Source organism: Branchiostoma lanceolatum, chromosome 12 (assembly GCF_035083965.1).
Source record: "Branchiostoma lanceolatum isolate klBraLanc5 chromosome 12, klBraLanc5.hap2, whole genome shotgun sequence".
NCBI classification, from domain to species: Eukaryota; Metazoa; Chordata; class Leptocardii; order Amphioxiformes; family Branchiostomatidae; genus Branchiostoma; species Branchiostoma lanceolatum.
Genome location: NC_089733.1, coordinates 12,871,127 through 12,895,320, shown reverse-complemented (window position 1 = coordinate 12,895,320; position 24,194 = coordinate 12,871,127). Strand labels below are relative to the sequence as shown.

General features: G+C 41.2%; 2 protein-coding genes across 5 annotated transcripts in view; one reads left to right on the top strand and one right to left on the bottom strand.

Annotated features, from left to right (window-relative positions):
* Positions 1–24,194, top strand: part of LOC136445839 (V-type proton ATPase 116 kDa subunit a 1-like) — a 268,423-nt gene that overhangs the window by 89,040 nt on the left and 155,189 nt on the right. The window lies entirely within an intron of this gene.
* LOC136446470 (zinc finger protein GLI2-like) overlaps positions 1–24,194 on the bottom strand; it is an 80,395-nt gene that overhangs the window by 7,784 nt on the left and 48,417 nt on the right. For all 4 annotated transcript variants that reach the window (XM_066444848.1, XM_066444847.1, XM_066444849.1 and 1 more), the window contains 7 exons: positions 13,051–13,156; positions 12,382–12,578; positions 11,940–12,056; positions 10,240–10,447; positions 9,517–9,781; positions 8,528–8,779; positions 7,830–7,979 (listed from right to left, as the gene is read on the bottom strand). In XM_066444848.1, coding sequence (XP_066300945.1) covers positions 7,830–7,979; positions 8,528–8,779; positions 9,517–9,781; positions 10,240–10,447; positions 11,940–12,056; positions 12,382–12,578; positions 13,051–13,156 — 1,295 coding nt within the window. The remainder of the gene's footprint in view (positions 1–7,829; positions 7,980–8,527; positions 8,780–9,516; positions 9,782–10,239; positions 10,448–11,939; positions 12,057–12,381; positions 12,579–13,050; positions 13,157–24,194) is intronic.

Below are 24,194 nucleotides of genomic sequence, written 5' to 3'. Positions count from 1 at the left end.
CATAATTGGTATCTGTTGATAATCCACTTTCCATTAACTACATACATTACATGTATTTGAGTCTGATAATGGAAAACACTTAAAATATAGATTTTTCTCATTAGTTATGCAAATTAAGTCCTAATTAACATAATTTGTACTTCATTATGTACATCTCTGTCTAAGCTACCTGTATACTAAATATCATGGAAATCCATCGTTCCTTTGCTGAGTTATTCTCCTTAGAAGATTTTCAAGATAACGCCACTGCAGTTCCAGAGCAAGCTGCTAGGGGGCCCAAACCCAACCCACGTCTTTATTACACCACAAGCTATCTGCCACCAAAAAATCAAGACCATAGCATGTCCAGGTCAAGAGATACAAAAATGGAATTTCTGGTGCAGTACCAAGGTCACATACCAGGGGGCCCAAAATCGACCTTGAATTTCGGCTTCACAACACCTGCCCACATACCAAATATCATCGTAATCCATCAAGAGGTTCCTGAGTTATGCTGACTGGAGTGGTGCGGAAACACAAACAAACAGACAGACACACAGACACACCCAAAACTATATCTCCATTTTTCATGGAGATAATAACAATTGTTGTGATGCTTCGTTTACAGTTACTGTAAAACCTGTATAAGTGACCACCTCTACATAAGGACCCCCTGGCAAATATGACCACTTTTTGGAGGTCCCTTCAGATCACTTTTCTCATTGATAAAAGTACTAATCAATCCATCCTGTCTATTGTGACCACCTGTCCATTTAGACTAGATTCCAAGTGGTCTTTTGGGGCAATTTTGACTTATGTTTTATTTTCTATATCCAGTATATCTATATTGAACAGTTAAAGTAAACTGTTAACTAGCATGAAAACTTGAAACTCTTTTTAGCAAATCTTTTTTTTCTAGTTGCAACCATATCATATTCAATCTAAAAAAATGAAAAGTTTGACTTTGTTTCACATTATTTCTGCTGAGCAAACCTTTCGGTACCAACCTTGCATTGGTTATTATGTTAGCCAGTAAAGAGAAGATTAAATTGGCCATCATTGGCTATTGCTGTTTTGTATGCACGGAAAGTAAAGAAAGATTACGATAAGATGCTGCTATAAACACAACAGGAGGGATATTCATATTGATATTTTACCGCACCAAGAACCAAACCACAGATAATAACAGACTTCTATTACTTCTTGTCGTATCAAACACAGCAGCTTTCAATATGGTCGATGAGACAAGATTATGACCAGGCCATTCACGGACTCCAAAGCCGGCCATTATTTTTGACCATCCTCTTCAGATGAATACACCCAATTACTACAGTTGGGGTCCACAAAACACAATATGTCAGGGAGCTGTCAGATCACAATGGTCTCGGCTTCATGGGGTTAGGATTCCAAGATTGGGCCTTTTGTGAACCAGAAAGGTTTCCAATTATGAACAACAAAAACTTCTCGGCTCCCAAGGGAACCGCAGGGTCTGTGGGTATGTTCTCTGCGGAGCAACCAGTTTGGCTACTTTTTTTGTCTCCAAGCAGATGTTGGGGTAAGAGAGGAAAGGATCTTGAACCAGTTTAGCTTACCGAAGAGCTACTCTTCCACTGGTCGTGACAGAGAAGACAGATGCTATGTACAGTATTTACAGGTCCAATGTCCCAGGGAAATTCCTCTAGCTACTTTTTGACAAGCACAATGAACACTGTAACTTATCCAGTTGCATGTATGTTGGGTCAACAGCCGGGATTCGAACTCCCAAACTCTAGATCCAGAGGCAGGGTCTCTAACCACTGGACTATACTGTGGGGTAATAGACTGTCGGAAAAGTTGTCTGGACAGAAAACATTACAATTTTCTATCCAAACATCTGCTGCGAGATTAACTTTGTTCCACAAACTTTGTGATATTTCATGACGATTCAGTCACATAAGCAAATACACCATTTGGAAAAAAAAGCAACTCAAATGTTTTACCCAAATTTTACTTTGCTTCCTATACTGAGTATCTAATAGCTGGATACTGAGTTGAACGGAAGCGTAATGTACCATATAACTCAGTCGGACATAAAACATGGCAGCTTACCATTTGGCACCCATAATAACACAGTTGAGTACTGATCCTAAATGATCACATTATGATGTATAGGGGTAGTTGTGGAAGCTAAGCTAGCCCGTGAGATGTTGGCACCATCTCCCCAAAGCCATGTAATCTTCATCTATACTTTACTTCCCATCCATCACGACTCAGAGTCCGCCCCCCTCCCCACCTCCATTCAACCATAAAAGCCCCCTCATCCCTTATTTTCCGGCCCAACTTGACCTGATGACACCACCTCATCTGTCTCCACCACTAGGAGGGGGCTCTGGGGTCTTGGATCAGGACCCCTTGGGTCCACTGCAATTCCTGAATCACAACTAAATTGGCGGCAAGTGAGTCTATCATCTGTGATAGTGACTTACAAGTAATTCAGGCGGAGTCCGTGGGGAAATTTGAAGTGTGATTTCCTTTGGGAGCCAGAAGCCAGTATCAATATGGAGCAAAAAGGCTTAAATGAAGTTTGAATGACTTTATTTGGCTGAGACAGTGGAGCTATTAAACTGGCATCGGGTGTCCCATGGTAGCTATTTCCAATACCATTCGGATGGCAATTCTTTGCTATGAGTATGAGAGAGATTGAATGGCTAGTCCTGTTTATTAACTATGAGATACATGCATGCCTACTTTTATACACTCCACATTTCAGTGCAGTGCTATCTATAAAAATGGTGTAATGATACGTAAAATATGAATGACGTTTATCCAAAATGTCAAAGCATGTAAAAAGTCTACATGGATTGTTTTTATGAAAATCAGCAAGTTTCGTTTTCATAGCTACCCTGAACATTCACATCCTTTCATTGTTCTCTGTGGTTCTCCTGCCAATATTACTGAATAAACTTTACTTTTATATGCTGAAAACAGGGTCATCTTCAGGCTTCTAGTTTAATTGATTTGACTGGAAAGATACAAATAAAGTTTAACTTAAACCGTCACATTCACAAAATCTTAAGTTACATAGTACTTTTTTCATGCCTTGCACAGGAAAGCAGCAAGGTTTTCATGTACAGTTTTGATGATTTTTTTCACAAGTCTCAGTAAAAGAACCCAACACACTTATCTAGCACTAGTAGCAGAGTAAGGGCAACCTAATGTGCTGATAATGCACCAATAACAATCGAATAAGCACCATCCTTCATCCTCAGCCTTTTATCACAATCTTTGTGGGGACAAAAACTGCTCGCTGTCATTTTTCATCCTTTTTTCACTTCTTCCCCCTTCTTGACACGCCAGCAATGGTTGCTTCTTTGTGCTTACTACAGCTGCCTGGAAACTCCATTGCCCTGTTAGCCGCTTCCGGTGTGCGACATCTAGTGAATGTCATGACGGACAAGCCATACAATGTGGGGACATAAAAGGCCAGTATACAAACCACGCAAGAAAACAGCGTTCCAAATATCTCCAAACACAGACTACCTACCACAAATACTAGTTCAAGAAATAACAAAACACCTATTTTTTCACCTGCAAGCTACGCTGTTTTGGATACTCCATATGTTAGACTTGAAGCCGAAACACATGTTTGGTTAGGAAGTTGAAGTTTGTTTTGGCTGGAATACAAAGTCGCTGTAGATACAGCCCTTTTTGTAAGTGTGAATGCCATATGTAAGCACCTATTAGGCCATTAAGCCATATTACATCAAACAATGGTCTATTAAATCTTAGTGCCCCAGCCAGAAGCTTTGCCCTGGGGGCGTCATTATGTCCTGTTCAGTTTTATTTCTGCAGAATAATTGGGGAGCAGTTTAAAAGAATTCCAGACATTTTTAAGACTTCAATGAAAACTGGGAAGGTTACCATCGACTGTGGAGGTCTGCGACCAGAGGTGTCAGAAAACAGACCACCCACATTGAAGAACACAAAAGCTCCGCCCACAACATGTTGAAGGGTGCTGGAGCAATGCAAGCCAACCAGCCATTGGTTGAAACGCGCACTCACATGTGCCATCAATTAAACGGCCGTAAGTGCGCTGTTACAGTCTTGAGGGTGCAGGTTAACCATCTGGTTACTACGACTGTAAAATTGTCTTTTCCTTTCAACCAATTCAAGAAAGCCTGACACTGCGAACTGCTTGTACTTAGATCTTTGTGGTCTGTCTTTGATAGAGCCCAGGTTGCCTGCTAACCTTGTTAGTGCAGTTACACCCATGGCAACGCTCCAAATTGTTCTATTCACCAGACAATGTTGCTGATAGCCAAATTGAGACTTTGCTGTAAAAGATGTTCCCTATTTAGATAATTACAGACAACTAACCTTTTGAGTCCTCAGCAAATGTCACTTGTTCTTTAACAGTTCTTTGCTGATAGAAACCACCACCCGAAGTCACCATACAACATGTATTTAGCTGACACTTCTTATTTCTCAACTTCAGCTTTTCTTATCCACTGCCTTCTAACAAAAAACTCTAAATTTGCCCACTCAGCAGAAGCCTGTGCTTTAAATGTGTGTTATGTTAGCCATTTTTTTTGGCGTAAAAAGAAAACACTGAAAAATGACATCTTCCTTTCATACTGTAAATCGTGAAACGTTTTCTGTGGTTTTAAAACTTTTATGTTTGCATGAAAAAACAATTAGAAAATGACATCTTCATCCGAGACACTGAATCTTGAAATATACTCTTGTGTCTGGGGTTTTTGACAGTGAGCTCTGACCACAAACGGGAACAAATGCACTGTCTTACTTGTACTCCTGTATCGTTTCAACTTCAAACGCCTATTTTCTCCTCCTACCACGAAGTCCCCACAAACGTAGAACGATTTCACATGTATAAGATCTTAGGAGCAATTCTAACTTCTACAACAACTGCTTTGATTTGGTTTAGTTTTAGGGGGATTTTCAATGTCATTGTCAATGGCACCATCCTTCTGTCTGTGGAACAACAGAATATTCCAGGACTAACAGGGGGAAAACTGAGATTCCAAACAAGGAGGGAGATAGAAGCAGCAGCACGGAACCAAAAACCCTGGAGAAATACTTTTTGCTGACCGAAACAACATGAGTTATGGGGGGATTCAAGGTAAAGTCTAAATTTAGTGAACATATCATGTGTGTCTCATAAAAAAACAAGCTGCAGCAACACAACGTTGACATTGATGCATCCTCAATCAACAGGGCTCCAGACTAACTTTTAGGTCTAGGAGCACTGTGCCCCTAACCCAAAAAAGTTAGGGGCACCAGCAAAAATCTAGGAGCACCACTACAAAAAGTTGGAAGAACAGAAAAGTCTTGGCCATACCAAGTAATACTCCTATCAATCAATGTTAACAACCTGGAATAAAGTATTTGAATAGATCATAAAATAACTGGCAATGTGTGGTATATAATCTAGTTGGTTCTTGGGGAAGAATGATATCTGTGTAGAGGGATTTTAGAAAAATTGGGCATAGGTTCCCCGGCTGGCCCCTATCCGGGGGCCACGGTGCCTCAAGTTCAACAAGTTGAAAAAAAACACAATGGTATTTTCAACTTGGAACAAGGCAAGCAATGATTCACATGACCATTTGCGATGACATTAACAATTACATAAGCTTGAGTGATGTATTGAGATTTTCGAAAAAATTGGGCATAGGTTCCCCGGCTGGCCCCTATCCGGGGGCCACGGTGCCTCAAGTTCAACAAGTTGAAAAATACACAATGGCATTTTTTTACTTGGAACAAGGCAAGTAATGATTCACATATCCCTGAATGACCACCCTCTGTCTACAAACAATCAAAAATGCTTTAATATTCTAACGTTGAAATTCTTGCTCAATAGTATCAAAAATGATCTGTTTGTGCCGGCCCAGTCAAATATCTAGTCCAAATTTCGCGCGTCAGGACCGCGCGGCGCGACCATCCAATCACAGGGCCACCTCCATCGGGAAAAGGAGCGCCACCTCGCCGGTGTGCATGATATAAACATGTCGATCACATCAAAACGTAGCCCTGTTTCTTGCCGTCATTTTGACACCAAGAACAAGAAGAAGAAAAATTAAGGTGGTAATTTTTATCATCAAAGAGTTCGTTACAATCGAATTTCAATGCTCAAAAAATTAATTCTCCCCTTTGTTCTAGGTACCAATTTAAAGCTCGTAATCGGCTCATTCTGCTGCGGTCTAAGACGTAGGCGGAAGTGAAATTGGCCATGTTTTGAATCATGGCCGCGCGCGCTACGCCGCGCCGTTTTCATCGGTAAATTTCTGGCGTTTGAAACATTTTACAAGATAAACAAACACATCACGAGAAAGAGAAAGTTATATTCTTTATTTTCATGGGTGACTTTGCCTGTAGAAACGAATAGTTTTTGTATCGCGGGTGTGGGAAGATGGTAGAAGTTTACCGATCTCCATGCGGTAGTTGGCCGATTTTCGCGGTAGCGTCGTTGGAATACCTACTTGGAACGGACATTTTTTGTACCGCGGGTACGGGTGTGGGAACAAGATGGAAAATTCACCGGCGATTTTCGCGGTAGCTTTTGAATACCTAATGTTTATTTTTCAGCTTACCGCTTAGTTCTGCACCTATTATCTAGGTGCAGGTCTTAATTTGATAGTCGCACCGTGCGACCGTGATTTTAAATCTAGTCGCATTCTCAAAAAACTGGTCGCATACATATTGTGTGCGAGTCGCACTCACGAGCGCTGATCAATCAACAAGAGGATATGTGTGACCGAAATCCTGTCCATGGTCTTTCTGGCCAACAGTATATTCACGGACAAAGTTGTCCTTGAATGTTCACCTTCAAAGTGAAGTGAACATGAAATGTGTGACCCATAAAAGATACAGGCAGCAGAGACATAACTTTGACATAGACGCATCCTCAATCGACAAGTGGACACGTGTGACCGAAATCCTGTCCACCATGGACGAAACATCCCAGGAATGTAACAGTCATGTCCTGGGCTATTCTCGGTAGTGACCGATCGTTTCCCCTCTCTTCTATCATACGTAAATATCTGCATGTATTTATGGGTGGGGTCATTAACCTCATTCAATCATTGTTGTTATGCTGTCTGACTTGTCAGTGTTTTTTTGCTTGAGTAGTTTGATAGGTCCATCACTGCCAACAATCTCTGCCCTTTACACGATTTTAAATAGTCTGGAACGGTGTTTTATGTTTCATTTGTAGGCAATACATGGGGAAGGGGTTTAACAAAGGTATCCAACAATGTAAGATTGAAGACAAACAGAACAATAGTATGTAGAGCAAAAACTTTGTTTCTGGACAAAACGTTAGCGCATCAAATTTTGGACTGTGCTTCCTGCTACAGTCTTTCTCTCAGAATTCAAGCCACCAAGTCACAACCGAACTGGTCACCTGTGCCCTGGGAAGGTCAGAGGTCAATCTGAATTTTCCACTTTCAGTAGAATCTGCTTCTGAGGGTAAAAGGGCATATGCTATGAGAATGCATTTCCTCCATCTTGTAGCGTGTGTAATCCAGTGGTTAGCAACCCTGCCCCTGGACCAAGAAGTTGTAAGTTTGAATCCTGTCTGTGTCAGTCACCCGACATGCACGCTACTGGAAAGGGTTGTAGTCCGCTGTTCATTGTGATTGTCGAAACAGGGAATTTCCCCGGTAAAATGAACCTGTATATACTGTACATACATACTGTATATACTGTCTTCTCTGTCACCGATGGAAGATTAGCTCATCTGTTCATCAAGGTCTGGGTCGAGATCACTTTTTTCCTTTCCACTGCTCCCCTCTTTAGAAAATAAAAACGATATTGCCATGAATCTTTTTTGTATAATTATGATAGTTTCTTACCGTGCATTTGTGAGGTTTTTCGCCGGTGTGTCTTCTCATGTGCACCACCAGCATGTACTGGGCCTTGAAGGGCTTCTGTTCTCGCGTACACTCGGACCACCGGCACACGAACTCCTTCTTCTCACCGTGGATGTGATCATTGTTGATATGCTGCACATAGACAAGAAAAACACCAACCTTGAAATAACGCTTAGAGCTTATAGTTTATACTACTAATAATGCAATAAGCATACATACAATACATACATACGTACTTACAATACATATTATGATAATTTAGTTTGATGTGGAAAATCTAGTGTAACTTCGCATGCACAAAGTTATACCGAATGGTGGTTATACTGGCTATACAGATACAGATACATGTATTTGATCTATTTAACGCAAAAAGCATCAATGGAAAAATGAATTCATCAAGAATTCAGGATCTCAGACAAAACCAACAGTTGACCCAAATGCTTCAGTCTCAAATATACAGATGGACCTCTTGTTGACCTAAGAAACAAAATGTGGGCCAACCTAGAGACCTATGACTTATAAGCTCCAGCTGTTTTTGGAGTATGATGTACATTTGTAGACCAACACGAATCCAAGGAGAAATTGTAGGCAACAGATACCATATATGCACATTTCATTGCAAAACAATCAAACATTTGAAAAATAACAGCTGCTTTTCAGTACAATATAGACCAACATACATGAACTAGCTGCTCCTGGGTGTCAAACTCCTTGCTGCAGCCGTCCCAGTGGCAGTTGGTTTCGTACACGGGAGGTTCCGCGTCCTCGTTGGTCCCCTCCGCCATGCTCGTTTCCGACCGGGATTCGGCGGGGAATGTGGTCGAAGGCACGTTGTCCGGAGAACCCTGTGAGCCCTCATACTTGACCTTGGAGCGCTTGCTCTCCGATGGTTCCATGGTACTGCTGACGATACTCGAACTTGGCTCCCCAGCCTGTAGAGTGCAGAAAGTATCAAACATCTTGAAAAGAGAATTTCAAGAATGATCCTTTTAACAGGACTGAATTGCTTATGAACTTAGCACAAGCACATTATGCTACAATCATTAGGTTACAATGAAATTAACCTTTACGCTCACACAATTATAGATTAACCTTTAACTTGCAAAGAAATTAACCTATGAGCTCACTGTTACATTTTTTTCAGTGAACAGTTTCATCCGTTTGGAAAATTGCTGGTAAATAAAGTTTATTGTACACAACCACTAAATCGTCCCATTGTGAAGAAGAAGTACTAGAACCAGTAAGCATTGCCTGAGGAAGTTGACAGACAGTCAATGAAACATCAGCATGTGATTACATACTGTAATTGACTTTATCTTCAAGGTAGCAAAATTTCATGGTGTAAGAAAAATGGACATTTTCATTGAATGTAAGGAAAATGGACATTTTCATTGATTGAACTTTAACTTCACGTGATTTACAGAACGGATGTGTGAAGGAATCGTAAATAGTTACATCAGGTTTTTCACGGTGATGATAAGTTCACGGTACAGAGGTGACTGTTAAAACAGTGAACATAAAGTTTACAAGGAAAGAAATAAGAATTACCGTACTGGTGGTGTCCAAAGACCTGTATGTTTTTTTTTTCTCTGTAAGTTTCAAAAGGATACAAAACTTCTCCTTTAAGTCCTATAAGATTGATCATTTGCAAGATGTGTCCAAGGCTTACCTTTGTTTCCGTGTGTGTAGCTGCAGATGATGACGGAGGCATGGCACCCTGCGCCGCTAACATTGCCATCCCCGCGGGGAGGGGGGCCGCGAACGGCGAGGCGTGCGGCATCCCGAAGTGGAACGGGCTCTTCTGGCGCATCAGCCTGTTGTGGAACTGCTGCATGGCGGGCGAGGTGGGGTACGGGAACATCGGCATTGGCGCGCTGAACGGCATGGTCGCCGAGGACTGGGTTCCTGGTTTACTCTCAGCACCACTTTCAGTTCTGTAGCCAGCAGAGAAGAGAGAAAATAGCTGATTCAAAAACAGTGTTTTGATATGCTGGAAAAGAGATAAAAATACTGATTAAACAATTCCGATATGCTTTTGTGAAACTCTTACTTTTTGCCAGAGAAATCCTTTGTTAGCAGACAACGGTGCCTTATGTTATATAGAATTTATCAGTTCTGTTGACAAGAGATAAAACAGATATCAAGATGGAAATCAAGCTGTAGTACATTGGAAAGCGGCCAGGGGTCTCAAAATATAATAATTTCTTCATTTCACAAACATCTACCAACACACCAAAATGTCATAAAGATGCATTCACAACTTCTTGAGTTAGGCTGTTCACAAACAGACACACACATGTTCACCAAGAACATGGATAATTTTTTACACGACTTACTGCAGAAGGTTTGGAGGCCATGGTCAGTTATATGTGAAAGTCTTTAGAACCCTTACCTCATAGCACTCGCTGACAAGTGACCGTAGGACCCCGTGCTCGCTGACGATCCACTGCGTGAGCCGCCATTTATGAATGCAACAAGAGAGTTTGGCGACGTTCTGATCATCGAGTTGAGGTCCAGACACTCGCCAGACAGCGGGGAGATGGACAGGGCGCGCTTGCGACCATGTCGCGCTGCCGTTCTTGGTGTTGAGAACCTTGAACCTGAGAAAACAAGTACAATATCTGTCAGCAAAAGTGTCTAACTCTATGGATTTGGAAAACAAGAATGTTCTTATAATAAGTGACCTGCATTTTTTCCTGTTCAAACTGTATCTTAAATGCAACTGTTGTATTCTGTTGTCTGTTCTGCAACTTTTCATGCGTTTTGGATAACATTGTTTTTGTCACATATTTTCATAGGGGCCAACTACATGTCAAGGTACTACTTGTAAATGTACAGATAACACTCTTCCTGCATTTAGTAGCTTTTAGTATTAACCTTCTCCCTGCTGCCTAACCCCATATCCAATACAGATTCGGTTCCAAACATCTACCTTAGCAGGCTGGTGGTTAAACATCTTCTTGAGCAGTTAGATTTTTCTATAGCACAAAACCTTGTAGTAGCTTAACTGTCTAGCCGAACCTATAAGCGTCAGAATTCTTCAAGTGTTTCAAGAAGTTATTGAAAACGGATCAGCACAAGATCCACAGAGCAGACAGTGTGTCCCAGACATAGACACAGTGGTTGTCTCCTGTCAATCCAGCCATTGTCAGACATAATCACTAGGTATTCAGACTGTCAAGTCAAGAGACTTTACACAACATTTTCAAGCGACAGGTCAGAGATTGGTACCTGTTGCACGAAGTGCATTAGGGTTGGTAAGCTATAGGAAATTTCATTTATCAATCAAAAAAGATAACTTAAAAAAAAAGCAACTCATCCCGGAGTTTACTATCATATTGTTATAATTTGTTTATTCATATGTCACATATTTTACATATATCTAGCTAAGAAAGACAGCACTACTAAGATTATAAAACCATCTGTAGTAAGCAGAAAATTGTAAACCTTTACAAAAATGTCTTCTTTTTTGTTGTTGTATATTTGCTTTAAGTTTTTTAAAGTTCTAATCAATATTTCATACATCTTTTGTCTCTTTTCTTTTCCTTCCAACAGTTCCACAACTGTATGCAAGAAAAACTGAGCTAAACTTTGAGATAACCCCAATGAAAACTGCTAAACCAAAGAATGGATTGTTTTAGAAGATGCCACCTTTAGTTGATATTTCGTTACTGAGAACATTGGACACAGTTTCAGACTAAACAGACATATGAAACTGGGAGGCAACAACTTGGCCTAGAGCACTGTTTTTCCTGGCAAGTAACATCGCACAAAGTCCTTAAGAAAATACACAAACTGCTTCAAGGTTAATCTTGTCACACATGTTAATAGCATGCCTGCCGGGTATAGAACTGCAATGTACGAAATTGTTTCAAAGGCATCATCTTTTAAACACTATTTAAGATTAAACAGAGTTTACTACAAGACTTTTTGTTTCAGTACTTCTTTTCTGCCTACTTTGAAGCTGAGATTTGTTCGGAATTATGTCTTCTAAGACAGTTGGGGAGGGTAGCTGTCATGAAAACCAGGCAGTCAGAAAATTTACAATCTTTCACCCCAACATCTGCTTGGAGACAATGTCACTGATCTTACCATCGGTAGGGAGGTCGATGGCTATACTGCCACTGCCCCCGCTGAGAGGAGGCATGTCAGTGTACATCCTCTGTTGGCTCATGGCCGCCATGTGGTAGTATTCTGCCGCTGTCATGCCTGGACACAGATGGAAGGAAGGTCCTCAGTTTTACACAAGCCTTTCTGACATACATAGGGTTCTGAGTACAGGGCTCGAAATTCATTTTTGGGAAAAGGTGCACTTATACAGTACAGTACTGTACACCTTATACAGTACAATAAATCTTTAAATGTTTGCTGTGGTTTTATTTTCCCTTTTTCCATGGTGACCTCTCAATGTATAACAACTACTGTATACTACATAATTGTTTCATCCGCAAAACTAAAATATGGCGAAAATGTCCTTTCCCCTCTACCACGAAAATAAATGAGTTTACAGTATTCTGTTAACCCCCATACTCACCATCGTGAGGACTCAGTCCCCTGGCCTGTGACAGGGCTGACAATGGGGGGGTGCCATGGTAGGGGCTGAAGAAGGGGTTTAGCCTGAAGGCAGGGTGGGGGCCGTGTAGGGGGGAGGTGGGGTCGCTGTGGGGTCTGTGGGGGGTGAGCCGCAACATGGAGACATCGGACAGCACCGGGCTACCACCAAAGGGCGGGCTGTGGGGAAAAGACATGTAGAGTTATGGCACAGCTAGTGAAAATATTGAATTTGCGAATGAAAAGGTTTTATTTAACCAGTTTTGACACTGTGAATATGCATTTCCGTTACATTACTACTCTACTTCAGACTTAATTCAACCGCAAACCTAATAATAAACAGCAAAACCTCTTTTCACCTTCTTTTTAGGAAGAAAGATTCCCACGAAAATAACTGAATCTATAGTATATTCATTTTTACATACATATGGCAAACCAGTAATCAATGGTCAAAGTACACATACAATTGTCCTTTCTTTTAAAAAGTTCTACCACATTTTCAATACATTGTTTCTAAATTAGACTTTGATTGAAGACCTAGTCTCTTATGCAAGTTGTCTATCAACCATGTTTTAAAACTAGATTATACATTGCACAGCTTTTACAATAGTTTCATGTTTCGTAATGAGAAAAAACAGCATTGTGTACGTACCTGTGTATAGGAACGTGGTAGACATTGTGGGGATCGAACGTGTACCGTCCCTCGTTAGTCCGTGCGTCGACTGGGATTGGTTGGTGGAACGGCATCACGGGAGACACTGGAACAAAACACAACAACCGCATCGTTAGAACTTGACCACTTCAAAAGTTCAAATCCTTCTCATACCTTTCAGTGTATAGGGGCAGTGCCCAACTCCATTTCTAAAGATACTGAAAATGCAGAAAGTTTTGAACGGGTACCCCGAAGAGCTTTGATAACATGTTGACATATCTAGGTCACCACTGCTGCATAATGTTATTGCTTTGAGTTGAGCTCTGCAAAAGTTTGTTTTAAACCTCACGAGATGCAGCTGTCTATAGCAGTCTACACAAACTCCTACAACATTGTCACCCTCTGAAACACGATATGACAACTCTACCGTTCTCCCATAACTCCATTCTTCGTCAGACGTTTTCGCCTGTAGGAGGCGTTGTCTTCACACTCCTATCTACCTGGTTTGTCCTAACACAACGTTAACAAATAAAAAATATTGTACATTGACATGACTGGGAAAGTACACAGATCTATATCTACATTGTATATCTATAGATAAAAATCTAGCCAGCTGACATACATATACTGTAAATGCATTTAAGTTAGCATGGTTTTAATTTCACGGTAGGGAGAAAATGCAGTTTTTGCGGTGGTTTTAAGTTCTCGTTTGTGACAATAGTAGACTAAGGGGTAGGAGGGCAAAAAATGTTTGTGGCAAAGAGCTTACTGCCAAAACCGCGAACATAAAACCATCGCAAACATTTGTGCGTTTACAGTATACCTTCCCTTCCCCTAAGATGACATAATTACAGTTTCAAACCAAGATGCAACTGGGTCAACTCGCGGTCATCCCTATATTTTCGGGTGAGCAACTTGATTGACAGACCACCACTGCTTGTATCCGACAACCAAATTTGTTGTCCCGAAGACGGATAGCCGGGACTGAAAGGTCGATAAAAATCTGAATGTCTCATCACGCGAGGGGGAAACATCGACAATGAAGCGGTCTCTAAAAGACGAGACCTCCGTCGGTGATTTGGCCTCCCACAAAACAATCTCCAAACAAGGTTCGGAGTCTGGCAGGTATTGACTTCAGGTCATACATATGGCGGTAGAACTGACAACGACCAGTTGAAGCAGGCAACTACATCAGGGTTTTTTTTCTTAACAAGGGAGTAGGGCCGAAGTACCCTTCTGCTTTAAGCATGTGTCTTAAACTTTTGTGTACCTTCTACCTATTGACAACAAACTTAATACCCTAGCTTGTTACTTTTCAAATACAATAACATAAAAACGAAACACAAAAACATGATTCAGCAACTCCTACTGCTGTCTACTACTACTCTTCTTTTTAGACTCTGTATTCCTTAACTTAAAGTTTGACAACTAAAATTTCTGTATTGTATTTCTTATTCCTTACTTTCTTCACCCTCAATTGATTATTTTTCCTCTGGTAAAACTTTCTTTAGTTCATACTTTCCAACTAATGAAATACAATGATCCAGAAACAAGATAAACAGCTCATACTACTGTAGTGCTTTTTTTAAATCTTCATATCTCAAGCCAAATAAAATTAAGTACTACATTTTCCTATTCCTTACTTTTTTTACCTTCCCTTCCAATCTAGTACAAGCTTTCTCTGCTCATATCTTGCGATCCAAACTTCCGCCCGCCTACCGACAGCGCTCCACCTCTGCGGTATTACAGGAATGAGGTATCGCCGCGCTCATCTAAACAAGGATCCCATTAATACACCCCTAACTGCCCTCATCTGACTGTCATAACTCCATCATAAATTGCACTTCACAAGCAATCGCTCGCATCCAATAGCCCATATTTCTCGAGAGACCGCCGTAATATGATCTCCCATATTGCAATCCCCGCGCGGACCCATTGTCTGCGTTCAATCCAACCCTGATAAGTCGTCCAGGGTCCCTTAGGTCGCGCCGCAGCCCGACGAAATTCCCCACCATTATTTTCGCGTTGCACTCCCGGCCTCCCGGTGGGCGTCTGTATCCCGAGTAATAATACTCCACTTTGCTTCAATCTGCGCCGCTGAATGAAAATTGATATCAAATTCAATAGAAAGGAGATATAGTGCCGCCGGGGGGACAGGACGATGATTTGAGGACGAAATTTCATTTCCAGGAGGCAGGTAGTTCATAATGCAGCAACAGGAGGTTACTCCATTGTTCTCCCAGGGTTTGTGCAATCAACTGTTCTCTCAGGAGAGCGGCGGGGTGGGAAGTTTGGAGCCGGCCTTTTCTTGTCTATTGTCTGTCTCACGTCATGCGCTATCTCTGTAAAATAGCTTCAGAGTAGGTACAGTCAAACCTGTACAAGTGATCTCCTCTACATAAGGACCACCTGGCAAATGTGACCACTTTGTGTTGGTCCATTAGACTATATTTTCCATTGACAAGCATAGTGACCACCTGTCTATATTTCATCTGTCCCTTGAGTGGTCTTCTGTCTTGAACAGTTTTGACTATACTGTAACTTTCAAGCCAGACTGGACAAACACATGGAAAACCATCTAGAAGTGTACAACTACAAGGCACTGGATAACCCACAAAGACAAGAGGTGTCTATCAAATGACGAGTGGCACAAACTGAGATTCTACAGTTCATACTTGGCCAAAGAGTCAGACTCTGTTCTGCTCTACCCTACTCTACTTTTGTCAATTTGTGACATTCTTGGCTATATCATAACAAGGAGGCTTCAATGTAGACAAAAAAGTGTGGTATACAGTACACATACTCAGTTATATCAACTTACAAGTACTCTTCTCAATCTAACAAAATGATGAATCAAGATGCCACTAGGAAAGCTTTTGAAGTCCTCAGCTGTCATCACCAAATACTGAAATAGGGATGCTGGTGTGAAAATCTTTTGTTACTGACATGTCAGCCCGTACCTCAATCTTTCCCACTGGGACCCTGCCAAGGACTTTACTAATAACTTTGCGAAGATGATCCTCGGAAAAGGAAACAGCTACAAAAGCTGCCACCTGAGTGGTTCCTCCCTGTAGGGCCATCAGACTACCACAAAACGCAATCTTCTTTTTAACAGGTGGAATCCCCGGCGTGCGCATCAAACAGTCAGACACCTGACACTCTTTTCATCCGCTTCCCGGTTTCCCGCGCTGGGCATGGCGGTTGAAGCTGATGAGCAATCACGTCTTGACAGACGCGGTCCCGCGCGCCACGGTAGGTCTTCGCATGAATCCGGGGAGGTCCGATGAGCTATCACTCTTAACGGCGCGGAAGAGAGTCGTAGAGTTTTATATGAACCAGAGGAATAGTCTAACAAGCTTCTTACTTTGAGGATGAGCTCTTGGATGCATTTAAAGAACATTGTAACCAGTACATCCAAAACTGACTTAAAATATCAAAGACAATCTACCTTGAATATGAGCTGTATAACTTTCAGATGACAAGAGTATGAAATACACATGTTTCCAATGCCTTTGGCATAAAAAGATTTGTCAACAATTGACTTTCCTTCTTCACTTAACTAAATTCAGAATCTTTTAAAAAATCAATCAGAAATGACAACTTTTGTTATTCTACGTCATGCTTCAGCAGAACTATTAGTTGGTCTCAAATATTTGCAATTCCATCCGTAATTCAGTGGTGGGTGTCTTGTAGCTATATTGTAAGAGTTTTATTCCCTGGACAGAGCATATACCTTATGACTACTGCAGACATGACAGCTAATATACTGGTACAGCTATCATCTTTAAAGCATTACCGTCCCCTGACAGTGGAAGCTGAGTGATAATGCAGGGAGGGTCAGAGTTTAATGCACACAGCTTTCTTATTGAGAATGCCTCAGTGGTCTTTTATATCCAGGTATGTAAGCGTGCCACACAGCACACGTTCGACGGCGTCAAAATGTGCACAGGAACACGCTTTGACGGCCGTCCCAGGGTGCCATATGGGGAACCCAGAACGGCTGTTTTCTACGGTCTCCACATTGATATAAGACGCAAACAGTTGACAATACTCGGTCAGAAAATAGCTGAACAATTATATTTTACGATCTTTTGATTTCTATGAAGGACAGAGTGTGGGAAAATACGGAATTTGCGAAGTTCGTACGGAGCGCCTGTGAGAACGTGCGAGCACCGATCTCGGGAGATAGTTCAACTAAAACCCGTTCTGAAATGAAATAAAAACACCCAAACTATCAACTGTTCCGCTTTTTATTATCTTCAGATGTAATACTTATGATCCATTTGGCTGGAGCTGCCAGTAAACCTGCGTAAAACCTACAGGAAACGCCGATCTCGATGCACGGAAAGTCCGCCATGACACATGTGCGATCAGCCGCTTAGACGGAAAGTAGCCACTTATTGCGACACAAACATTACGCCGATTCGGCGTGATTTGTATGAATACGTATGCCGTGATCGGTCTCTCTTTTTTGCGTGAGGCCGTTACCACGGAGATTTCTGGACACAAGCTTGAAGGCAAATGTTTATACGCTCAGCAGGATGTCTCTAAATTGTGTGTTTTCGCACAATAAAATATTAAAAGGCATGCACGCCGAACTTTCCACAGGCCGTTGCCACCTGTCAGTCAGCACGTCAGGACGTGCTGAGCTGCACGCTGTGACGGAAGTTTTGTCTCTCCTTTTACTACGGCGATTTTCGGGCACAAGCTCAAAGGGAAACGCTCAATGATATATCTATGAATAGATATTTCGCAGTCACTGCGAAATATCTATTCATAGAAATTCGCACAATAAGATATTAAAAGGCATTAACGCCGAACATTCCACATACCGTCGTCACCTGCCAGTCAGCACGTCAAGACGTGCTGAGCTGCACGCTGTGACGGAAGTTTTGTCTCTCTTTTTTTGGCGTGAATCCGTTACTATGGCGTGAGTCCGTTATAATGATATATCTATGAATAGATATTTCCCAGTCACTGCGAAATATCTATTCATAGAAATTCGCACAATAAGATATTAAAGGGCATTAACGCCGAACTTTCCGCATATACCGTCGTCACCTGCCAGTCAGCACGTCAGGACGTGCACGCTGTGACGGAAGTTTTGTCTCTCCTTTTTTTGGCGTGAGTCCGTTACTATGGCGATTTTCGGGCACAAGCTCGAATGGAAATGCTCAATGATATATCTATGAATAGATATTTCGCACAATAAAATATTAAAAGGCATTAACGCCGAACTTTCCACATACCGTCGTCACGTGCCAGATCAGCACGTCAAGACGTGCAGAGCTGCACGCTGTGACGGAAGTTTTGTCTCTCCTTTTTTTTGGCGTGAGTCCGTTACTGTGGAGATTTTCGGGCACAAGCTCAATAGAGAAATGCTCAATGATATATTTATGAATAATTATTTCGCATAATAAAATATTAAAAGGCATGCACGCCGAACTTTCCACGTGCCGTCGCCACATGTCAGTCAGCACGTCGAGCCGTGCTGAGCTGCACGCCCTTGACGGACGGCTCTTAAAAATATTTTTCTCCAATTTTGAGTTAAAAGACACATACTAGGATTCCATATTAATTTCCTTTGTCCTTTGATTTGCGATTGTGGAAAGATAGAAACTTTGTTGGGAGTTTTTTTGCTGCTATAAGGAAACATTCAAGTTTTTTTAGAGTTTGTCATATTCTATCGTCGCCACGTGTCAGTCAGCACGTCAAGACGTGCTGAGCTGCTCGCTGTGACGGAAATTGTGGACTGATGGTGAACAGGTAAAGAGTAGCACTGGCTTTTACAATTGTGAGACTTATAGAGATGAAAACTGTCGATTGAATCTTAAAATATTGCTACACAAGGCAATTGGGCAATTCTAGTTTGTAAGCCATGGCAATAACCAGCTAGGCTGTGGGGTCGTGTGGCGTAACGGTGTCCCCGTCGCTCTGTGTCCACACGTACGCGGTGACGGTTTACAAAGAAAGGGTTCAACGATCGATGGCAATTGTATCCCTCAGATAACGAACACAACAATCTTATTTATTGTCCTTGTGACAGGGTACGTGCTAATATAAGGCATGAGCCTGTAAAATTCCAAGGAATTTATCGGCTAAACATACAGAGTTCCTTCTCAGTCTCATTCACGGAAAGCATACCATTAGTTACGTTTATTCATGATATTTTTCACTGATGAAAAATGGCGGGTTTCATTTCTAAAAGGGGTAGGAGATGAGAGAATCCCTTGAAATGACTAAACTTTTTTTCCGTTTTCTACAGGGGAAATAATGCGGGGTGCTCTGACTGATTTCACGTGTAAGGTTATGGCATGGACTCGTACAGACAACATGGCCTAATCGACGTTCAGCAAAAGAAACTCCCAAATAAACTAGCAGGCTTTGTTGTGAGCTGAGGCAAGTGTGTGAGTGAGCTCATTAGAAAGACAGTCACTTGAAACAATCTTATGAAACTACATTATTCTCTCACAACGTTAGCTGCCTTTCTATTTTTCAGCTCTACGTTTTGTTGATGGTTCTTGTATACACCTATTTCCAAAAGCCGGTAGAACAATGGCGGGCAATCAGTGCACCTATGGTGAAACAATTGTGCCGGGACAACGTTTGTTTAGGTCCAGTTGAACCGGTTGAAATCTACCGAAATACAGTAGATCTATGCTATGATGCAAGGGCATTATACTAGTATATAGAGATGTCCTTGGATGCAGTAAATGATAATAACTTTATTGCAAGTTCATGCCCGAAGGCTAATTGCAGACAAACAAGCACATGGAAATACATGGGAATCAGAAATAGTTATCTAGTCTACTGTGAAAGTTCTAAGTTAACTAAGGTTGACTATGGTTGTGGTTGGGTTTGACTTCTTTTTTGAAGGCAGTGGAAAATGAAGACACCAGTAAACGTCACAGGTTTCTGCGGTTTGACATAAAATACCAAAATGCTACATAGCACTGAGAACTAAGAAATCAGTCGACTTGCTGAAGTCGAAGATTAAACCAAATCAACTTTGGACTGGTGGTGCCCGCTTATTACCCAGACCCCGCCAAACAAAACAAACATGGCAACGGATCAAACAAGGCTAACCCGGTTACGGGAAATAATCGAAACGGTTCAATCATCGAATTGGTTCAGAATGTCTCGGGACGATTCAATCTTCGGATCGTGAACGCTCAAAACCGACTGTCATCGAAACGTTTTCTTTGTTTTGTTTGCAGACCACCTTCTTGAGGTAGAGAAGAAAGACACTTGCGGCCAAACCTCCCGTTTCATTTGTTTCGGGGTTCCTATGTCTGGGCTGCCATACACAACTAAATGTCGGTCCTAAGCGTTATCAGAGCCCGTAGGTTGCGGTCCCATGCTCGGTGATAAATCATTTTAAACATTGCATGTGTGCGTGTTGAGCCTAGTGTGTATTGCGAAGTGCTGCATGTACACGTGAGTTTCCATGCAACCCGTCATAACGTGTGGATGAGCACATGATGACGGCAGAATATCACAGACGACAAATACTCGAAAAAAAGCTTGAAAATTTCCTTAGCAATCATAGCAACCAAAAAAAAGTCGCAACAGGAAAACAAAGTTTCTATCATTTTACAACCATTAATCCAAGCCGGACGAAACTTACCATTCAAAAATACCATCATTGCAACGTGCCGTGGTGAGGTTCCGGTATAACCGTCATAGCGTGCGGATCAGCACATGATGACGGCAGAATATGACAAACGACCTATACTATTAAAAAAACTTCACAATTTCCAAATAGCAACAAATAACTTGCAACAAGAAAACAAACTTTCTGTTAGTTTATAATCACTTAACAAAAGACGATTTACCATTAAAAATATCAATATTGTAACGTCCTGCGGTGAGTTTTCGGATAACCCGTCAAAGCGTGTGGATCAGCACACGATAACGGCAGAATATGTATGACAAACGACAAAAAACTTTCTAAAACTTGACAAGTTCCTTATAGCAACAAAATAACTCGCAACAAGAAAGCAAAGTTTTATCATCGCTTATCAGATGACGACTTACCATTCAAAAACATTATCTATGAAACGTGCTACGGTGAGTTTCCAGTGTAACCGTCAAAGCGTGTGGACCAGTACATGATAACGGCGGAATGGCGGAATATAACAAATGACGAAGAGGTAAAAAACTTGAAACTTTCCTTATACTACTTGAAAGAAACAATTGCTCGCAAAAAGAAAACAAAGTTTCAACCATTTCATAATCGCTAATGAAAGTTGAAAGGGAAATAACAAGGAATATTTTTTAAAACTAGAAATAGAAGCAAAATACCTGAAAGAATCTTCTTGGGTCACAGCGCACAGCACAGCACAGGGGGGCGATCGAGAACAGGCGTGCGATATGCTGTGCAATTACTTACCTGTATTTTACCGAATTGTGCTGTGGCTACATCGACAATTTTCAACAATTACTTTAAAGTCACGCAATTGTAACAGCAAAGTCCATGCTGCACTTGACCAGTTCACCGATTCTGGTTCACTATCAATCCACAAAACTTCCGTCACAGCGTGCAGCTCAGCACGTCTTGACGTGCTGACTGGCAGGTGACGACGGTATGTGGAAAGTTCGGCGTTAATGCCTTTTAATATTTTATTGTGCGAATTTCTATGAATAGATATTTCGCAGTGACTTCATAGATATATCATTGAGCATTTCCCTTTGAGCTTGTGCCCGAAAATCGCCGTAGTAAAAGGAGAGACAAAACTTCCGTCACAGCGTGCAGCTCAGCACGTCCTGACGTGCTGACTGACAGGTGGCAACGGCCTGTGGAAAGTTTGGCGTGCATGCCTTTTGATATTTTATTGCGCGAAAACACACAATTTAGAGACATCCTGCTGAGCGTATAAACATTTGCCTTCAAGCTTGTGTCCAGAAATCTCCGTGGTAACGGCCTCACGCAAAAAAGAGAGACCGATCACGGCATACGTATTCATACAAATCACGCCGAATCGGCGTAATGTTTGTGTCGCAATAAGTGGCTACTTTCCGTCTAAGCGGCTGATCGCACATGTGTCATGGCGGACTTTCCGTGCATCGAGATCGGCGTTTCCTGTAGGTTTTACGCAGGTTTACTGGCAGCTCCAGCCAAATGGATCATAAGTATTACATCTGAAGATAATAAAAAGCGGAACAGTTGATAGTTTGGGTGTTTTTATTTCATTTCAGAACGGGTTTTAGTTGAACTATCTCCCGAGATCGGTGCTCGCACGTTCTCACAGGCGCTCCGTACGAACTTCGCAAATTCCGTATTTTCCCACACTCTGTCCTTCATAGAAATCAAAAGATCGTAAAATATAATTGTTCAGCTATTTTCTGACCGAGTATTGTCAACTGTTTGCGTCTTATATCAATGTGGAGACCGTAGAAAACAGCCGTTCTGGGTGCCCCATATGGCACCCTGGGACGGCCGTCAAAGCGTGTTCCTGTGCACATTTTGACGCCGTCGAACGTGTGCTGTGTGGCACGCTTACATAGCTCTTATATCTTATCGATTGTAGAGGGACGTATGGAATCTATGATTAATAGAGAAACCATACAGCTATCTTTGGATCAAAGAATAGTGAAGTTGTCATCCTTCTTGAGATTTGAATGGCCCAGTTGTTGTAAATTACCAGAGCTTATGTTACAAATATTGGTAGCTTAAATATAAAATTGAAATTCAGCTTAACATGCGAGTTATCATGTGAGTTATCATGTGAGTTATCATGTGAGTTATCATGTGAGTTATCATGTGAGTTATCATGTGAGTAACCTTTCTTTTTTTACTGTGAGGCGAAATGGTTGTCTGTATATAGCTTCCAAAAAAAATTCTCACAATTTCTTACATTGGCTCAAAAACATTGCTTGTAACAAGCATAACAATCTGTTTGTTAGATTTTTTAAACTATTTTGTTAGGTTCTTAATCCATGCTTGAATGAGCACCCATTACACAATGTACAATCATTCATTTCAATCTAGTAATTACATTAGGACAGTCAGTTCCACTCTCTGAATAGTGGAACACAATTCATTAAAGGGGAGGGGGGTGGAACATACTTTTTGTAAGAAAAGATGCTAACTCATCACTAGACAAAATGAACGCTCAACACAACAGTTAGGGAGGGGCCATATATTCCTCATGTTTCAAATTTCAATGTAGTACCTGGTACAGATTTCCAAAGATATAGTAAATTTTGAGGATTTAGTAAAGTGAACTAACAAAGAAATTTGCCTCAGGCTCTATTAAATGAGTGAATCACGGGGGACGGTTGTGCGATTAAGTCGGACGGTTGTAAGGCCGATTAAGTCGTAGAAAAGAGCAACAATTGGTTCATTTTGCAGGTGTGACCTACGCACCAGCGGCCGTTAAACACCGAACCGTTTGTCAAGTCACCTGTCTAAACAACACTTAGAGCATGTCATTGTGGAAACAATAACTGATCTATACTGTAGTTAGAGCAACACTAGATAGACAGATGACTGAAAACATCAACAATTTAGACTTTTGATACAAGAAAATCAAATGTTTCAGTTTTGACCTTACAGTTCCATACTAGGCAAAGAAAGGCAAAAAGGATATTTCTGAATATCGTTCAATAACAGCATAATATATCAAGTTAGCTGAGTATTGAATACATTTATGGTTTAAGTGCAACATGCAAATTTTGTGAATGAAGTTTTGCAGTTAGTAAAACAATGTTTGTAAGTTTGTAAAACAATGATTATAAATTTCCACTATGAAGAATCTTACCGCATAGTGTTGTAGTAGAAACTGGAATATTTATATTTATCTTGTGACATAAGCGTTGTGATCACATAAAGTCAAAGTTTCAGTATGAGTCTTTTAAAATCAAACATCACAAAAATCTTCTATATTACATACCTTCTACTTCTTCCATGTTTTCTGGGAGAAATACCATGGTTTTGTCATGTCTACACAAACAACTACATGTACATGTTACCAGTCCCAATCCATGTGCAACTACTGACTTTCCATGACAGTTGGTGACTCAACAGTAGGAAAAACACATATAGGGGTTTGCAATTCTCAATTTGATAACGCCTTCACAACAATGACAACTTAAAATTCTAAATCAACTTCAAAAGTTTTAAAAATCGGGGGAAAAAAGAC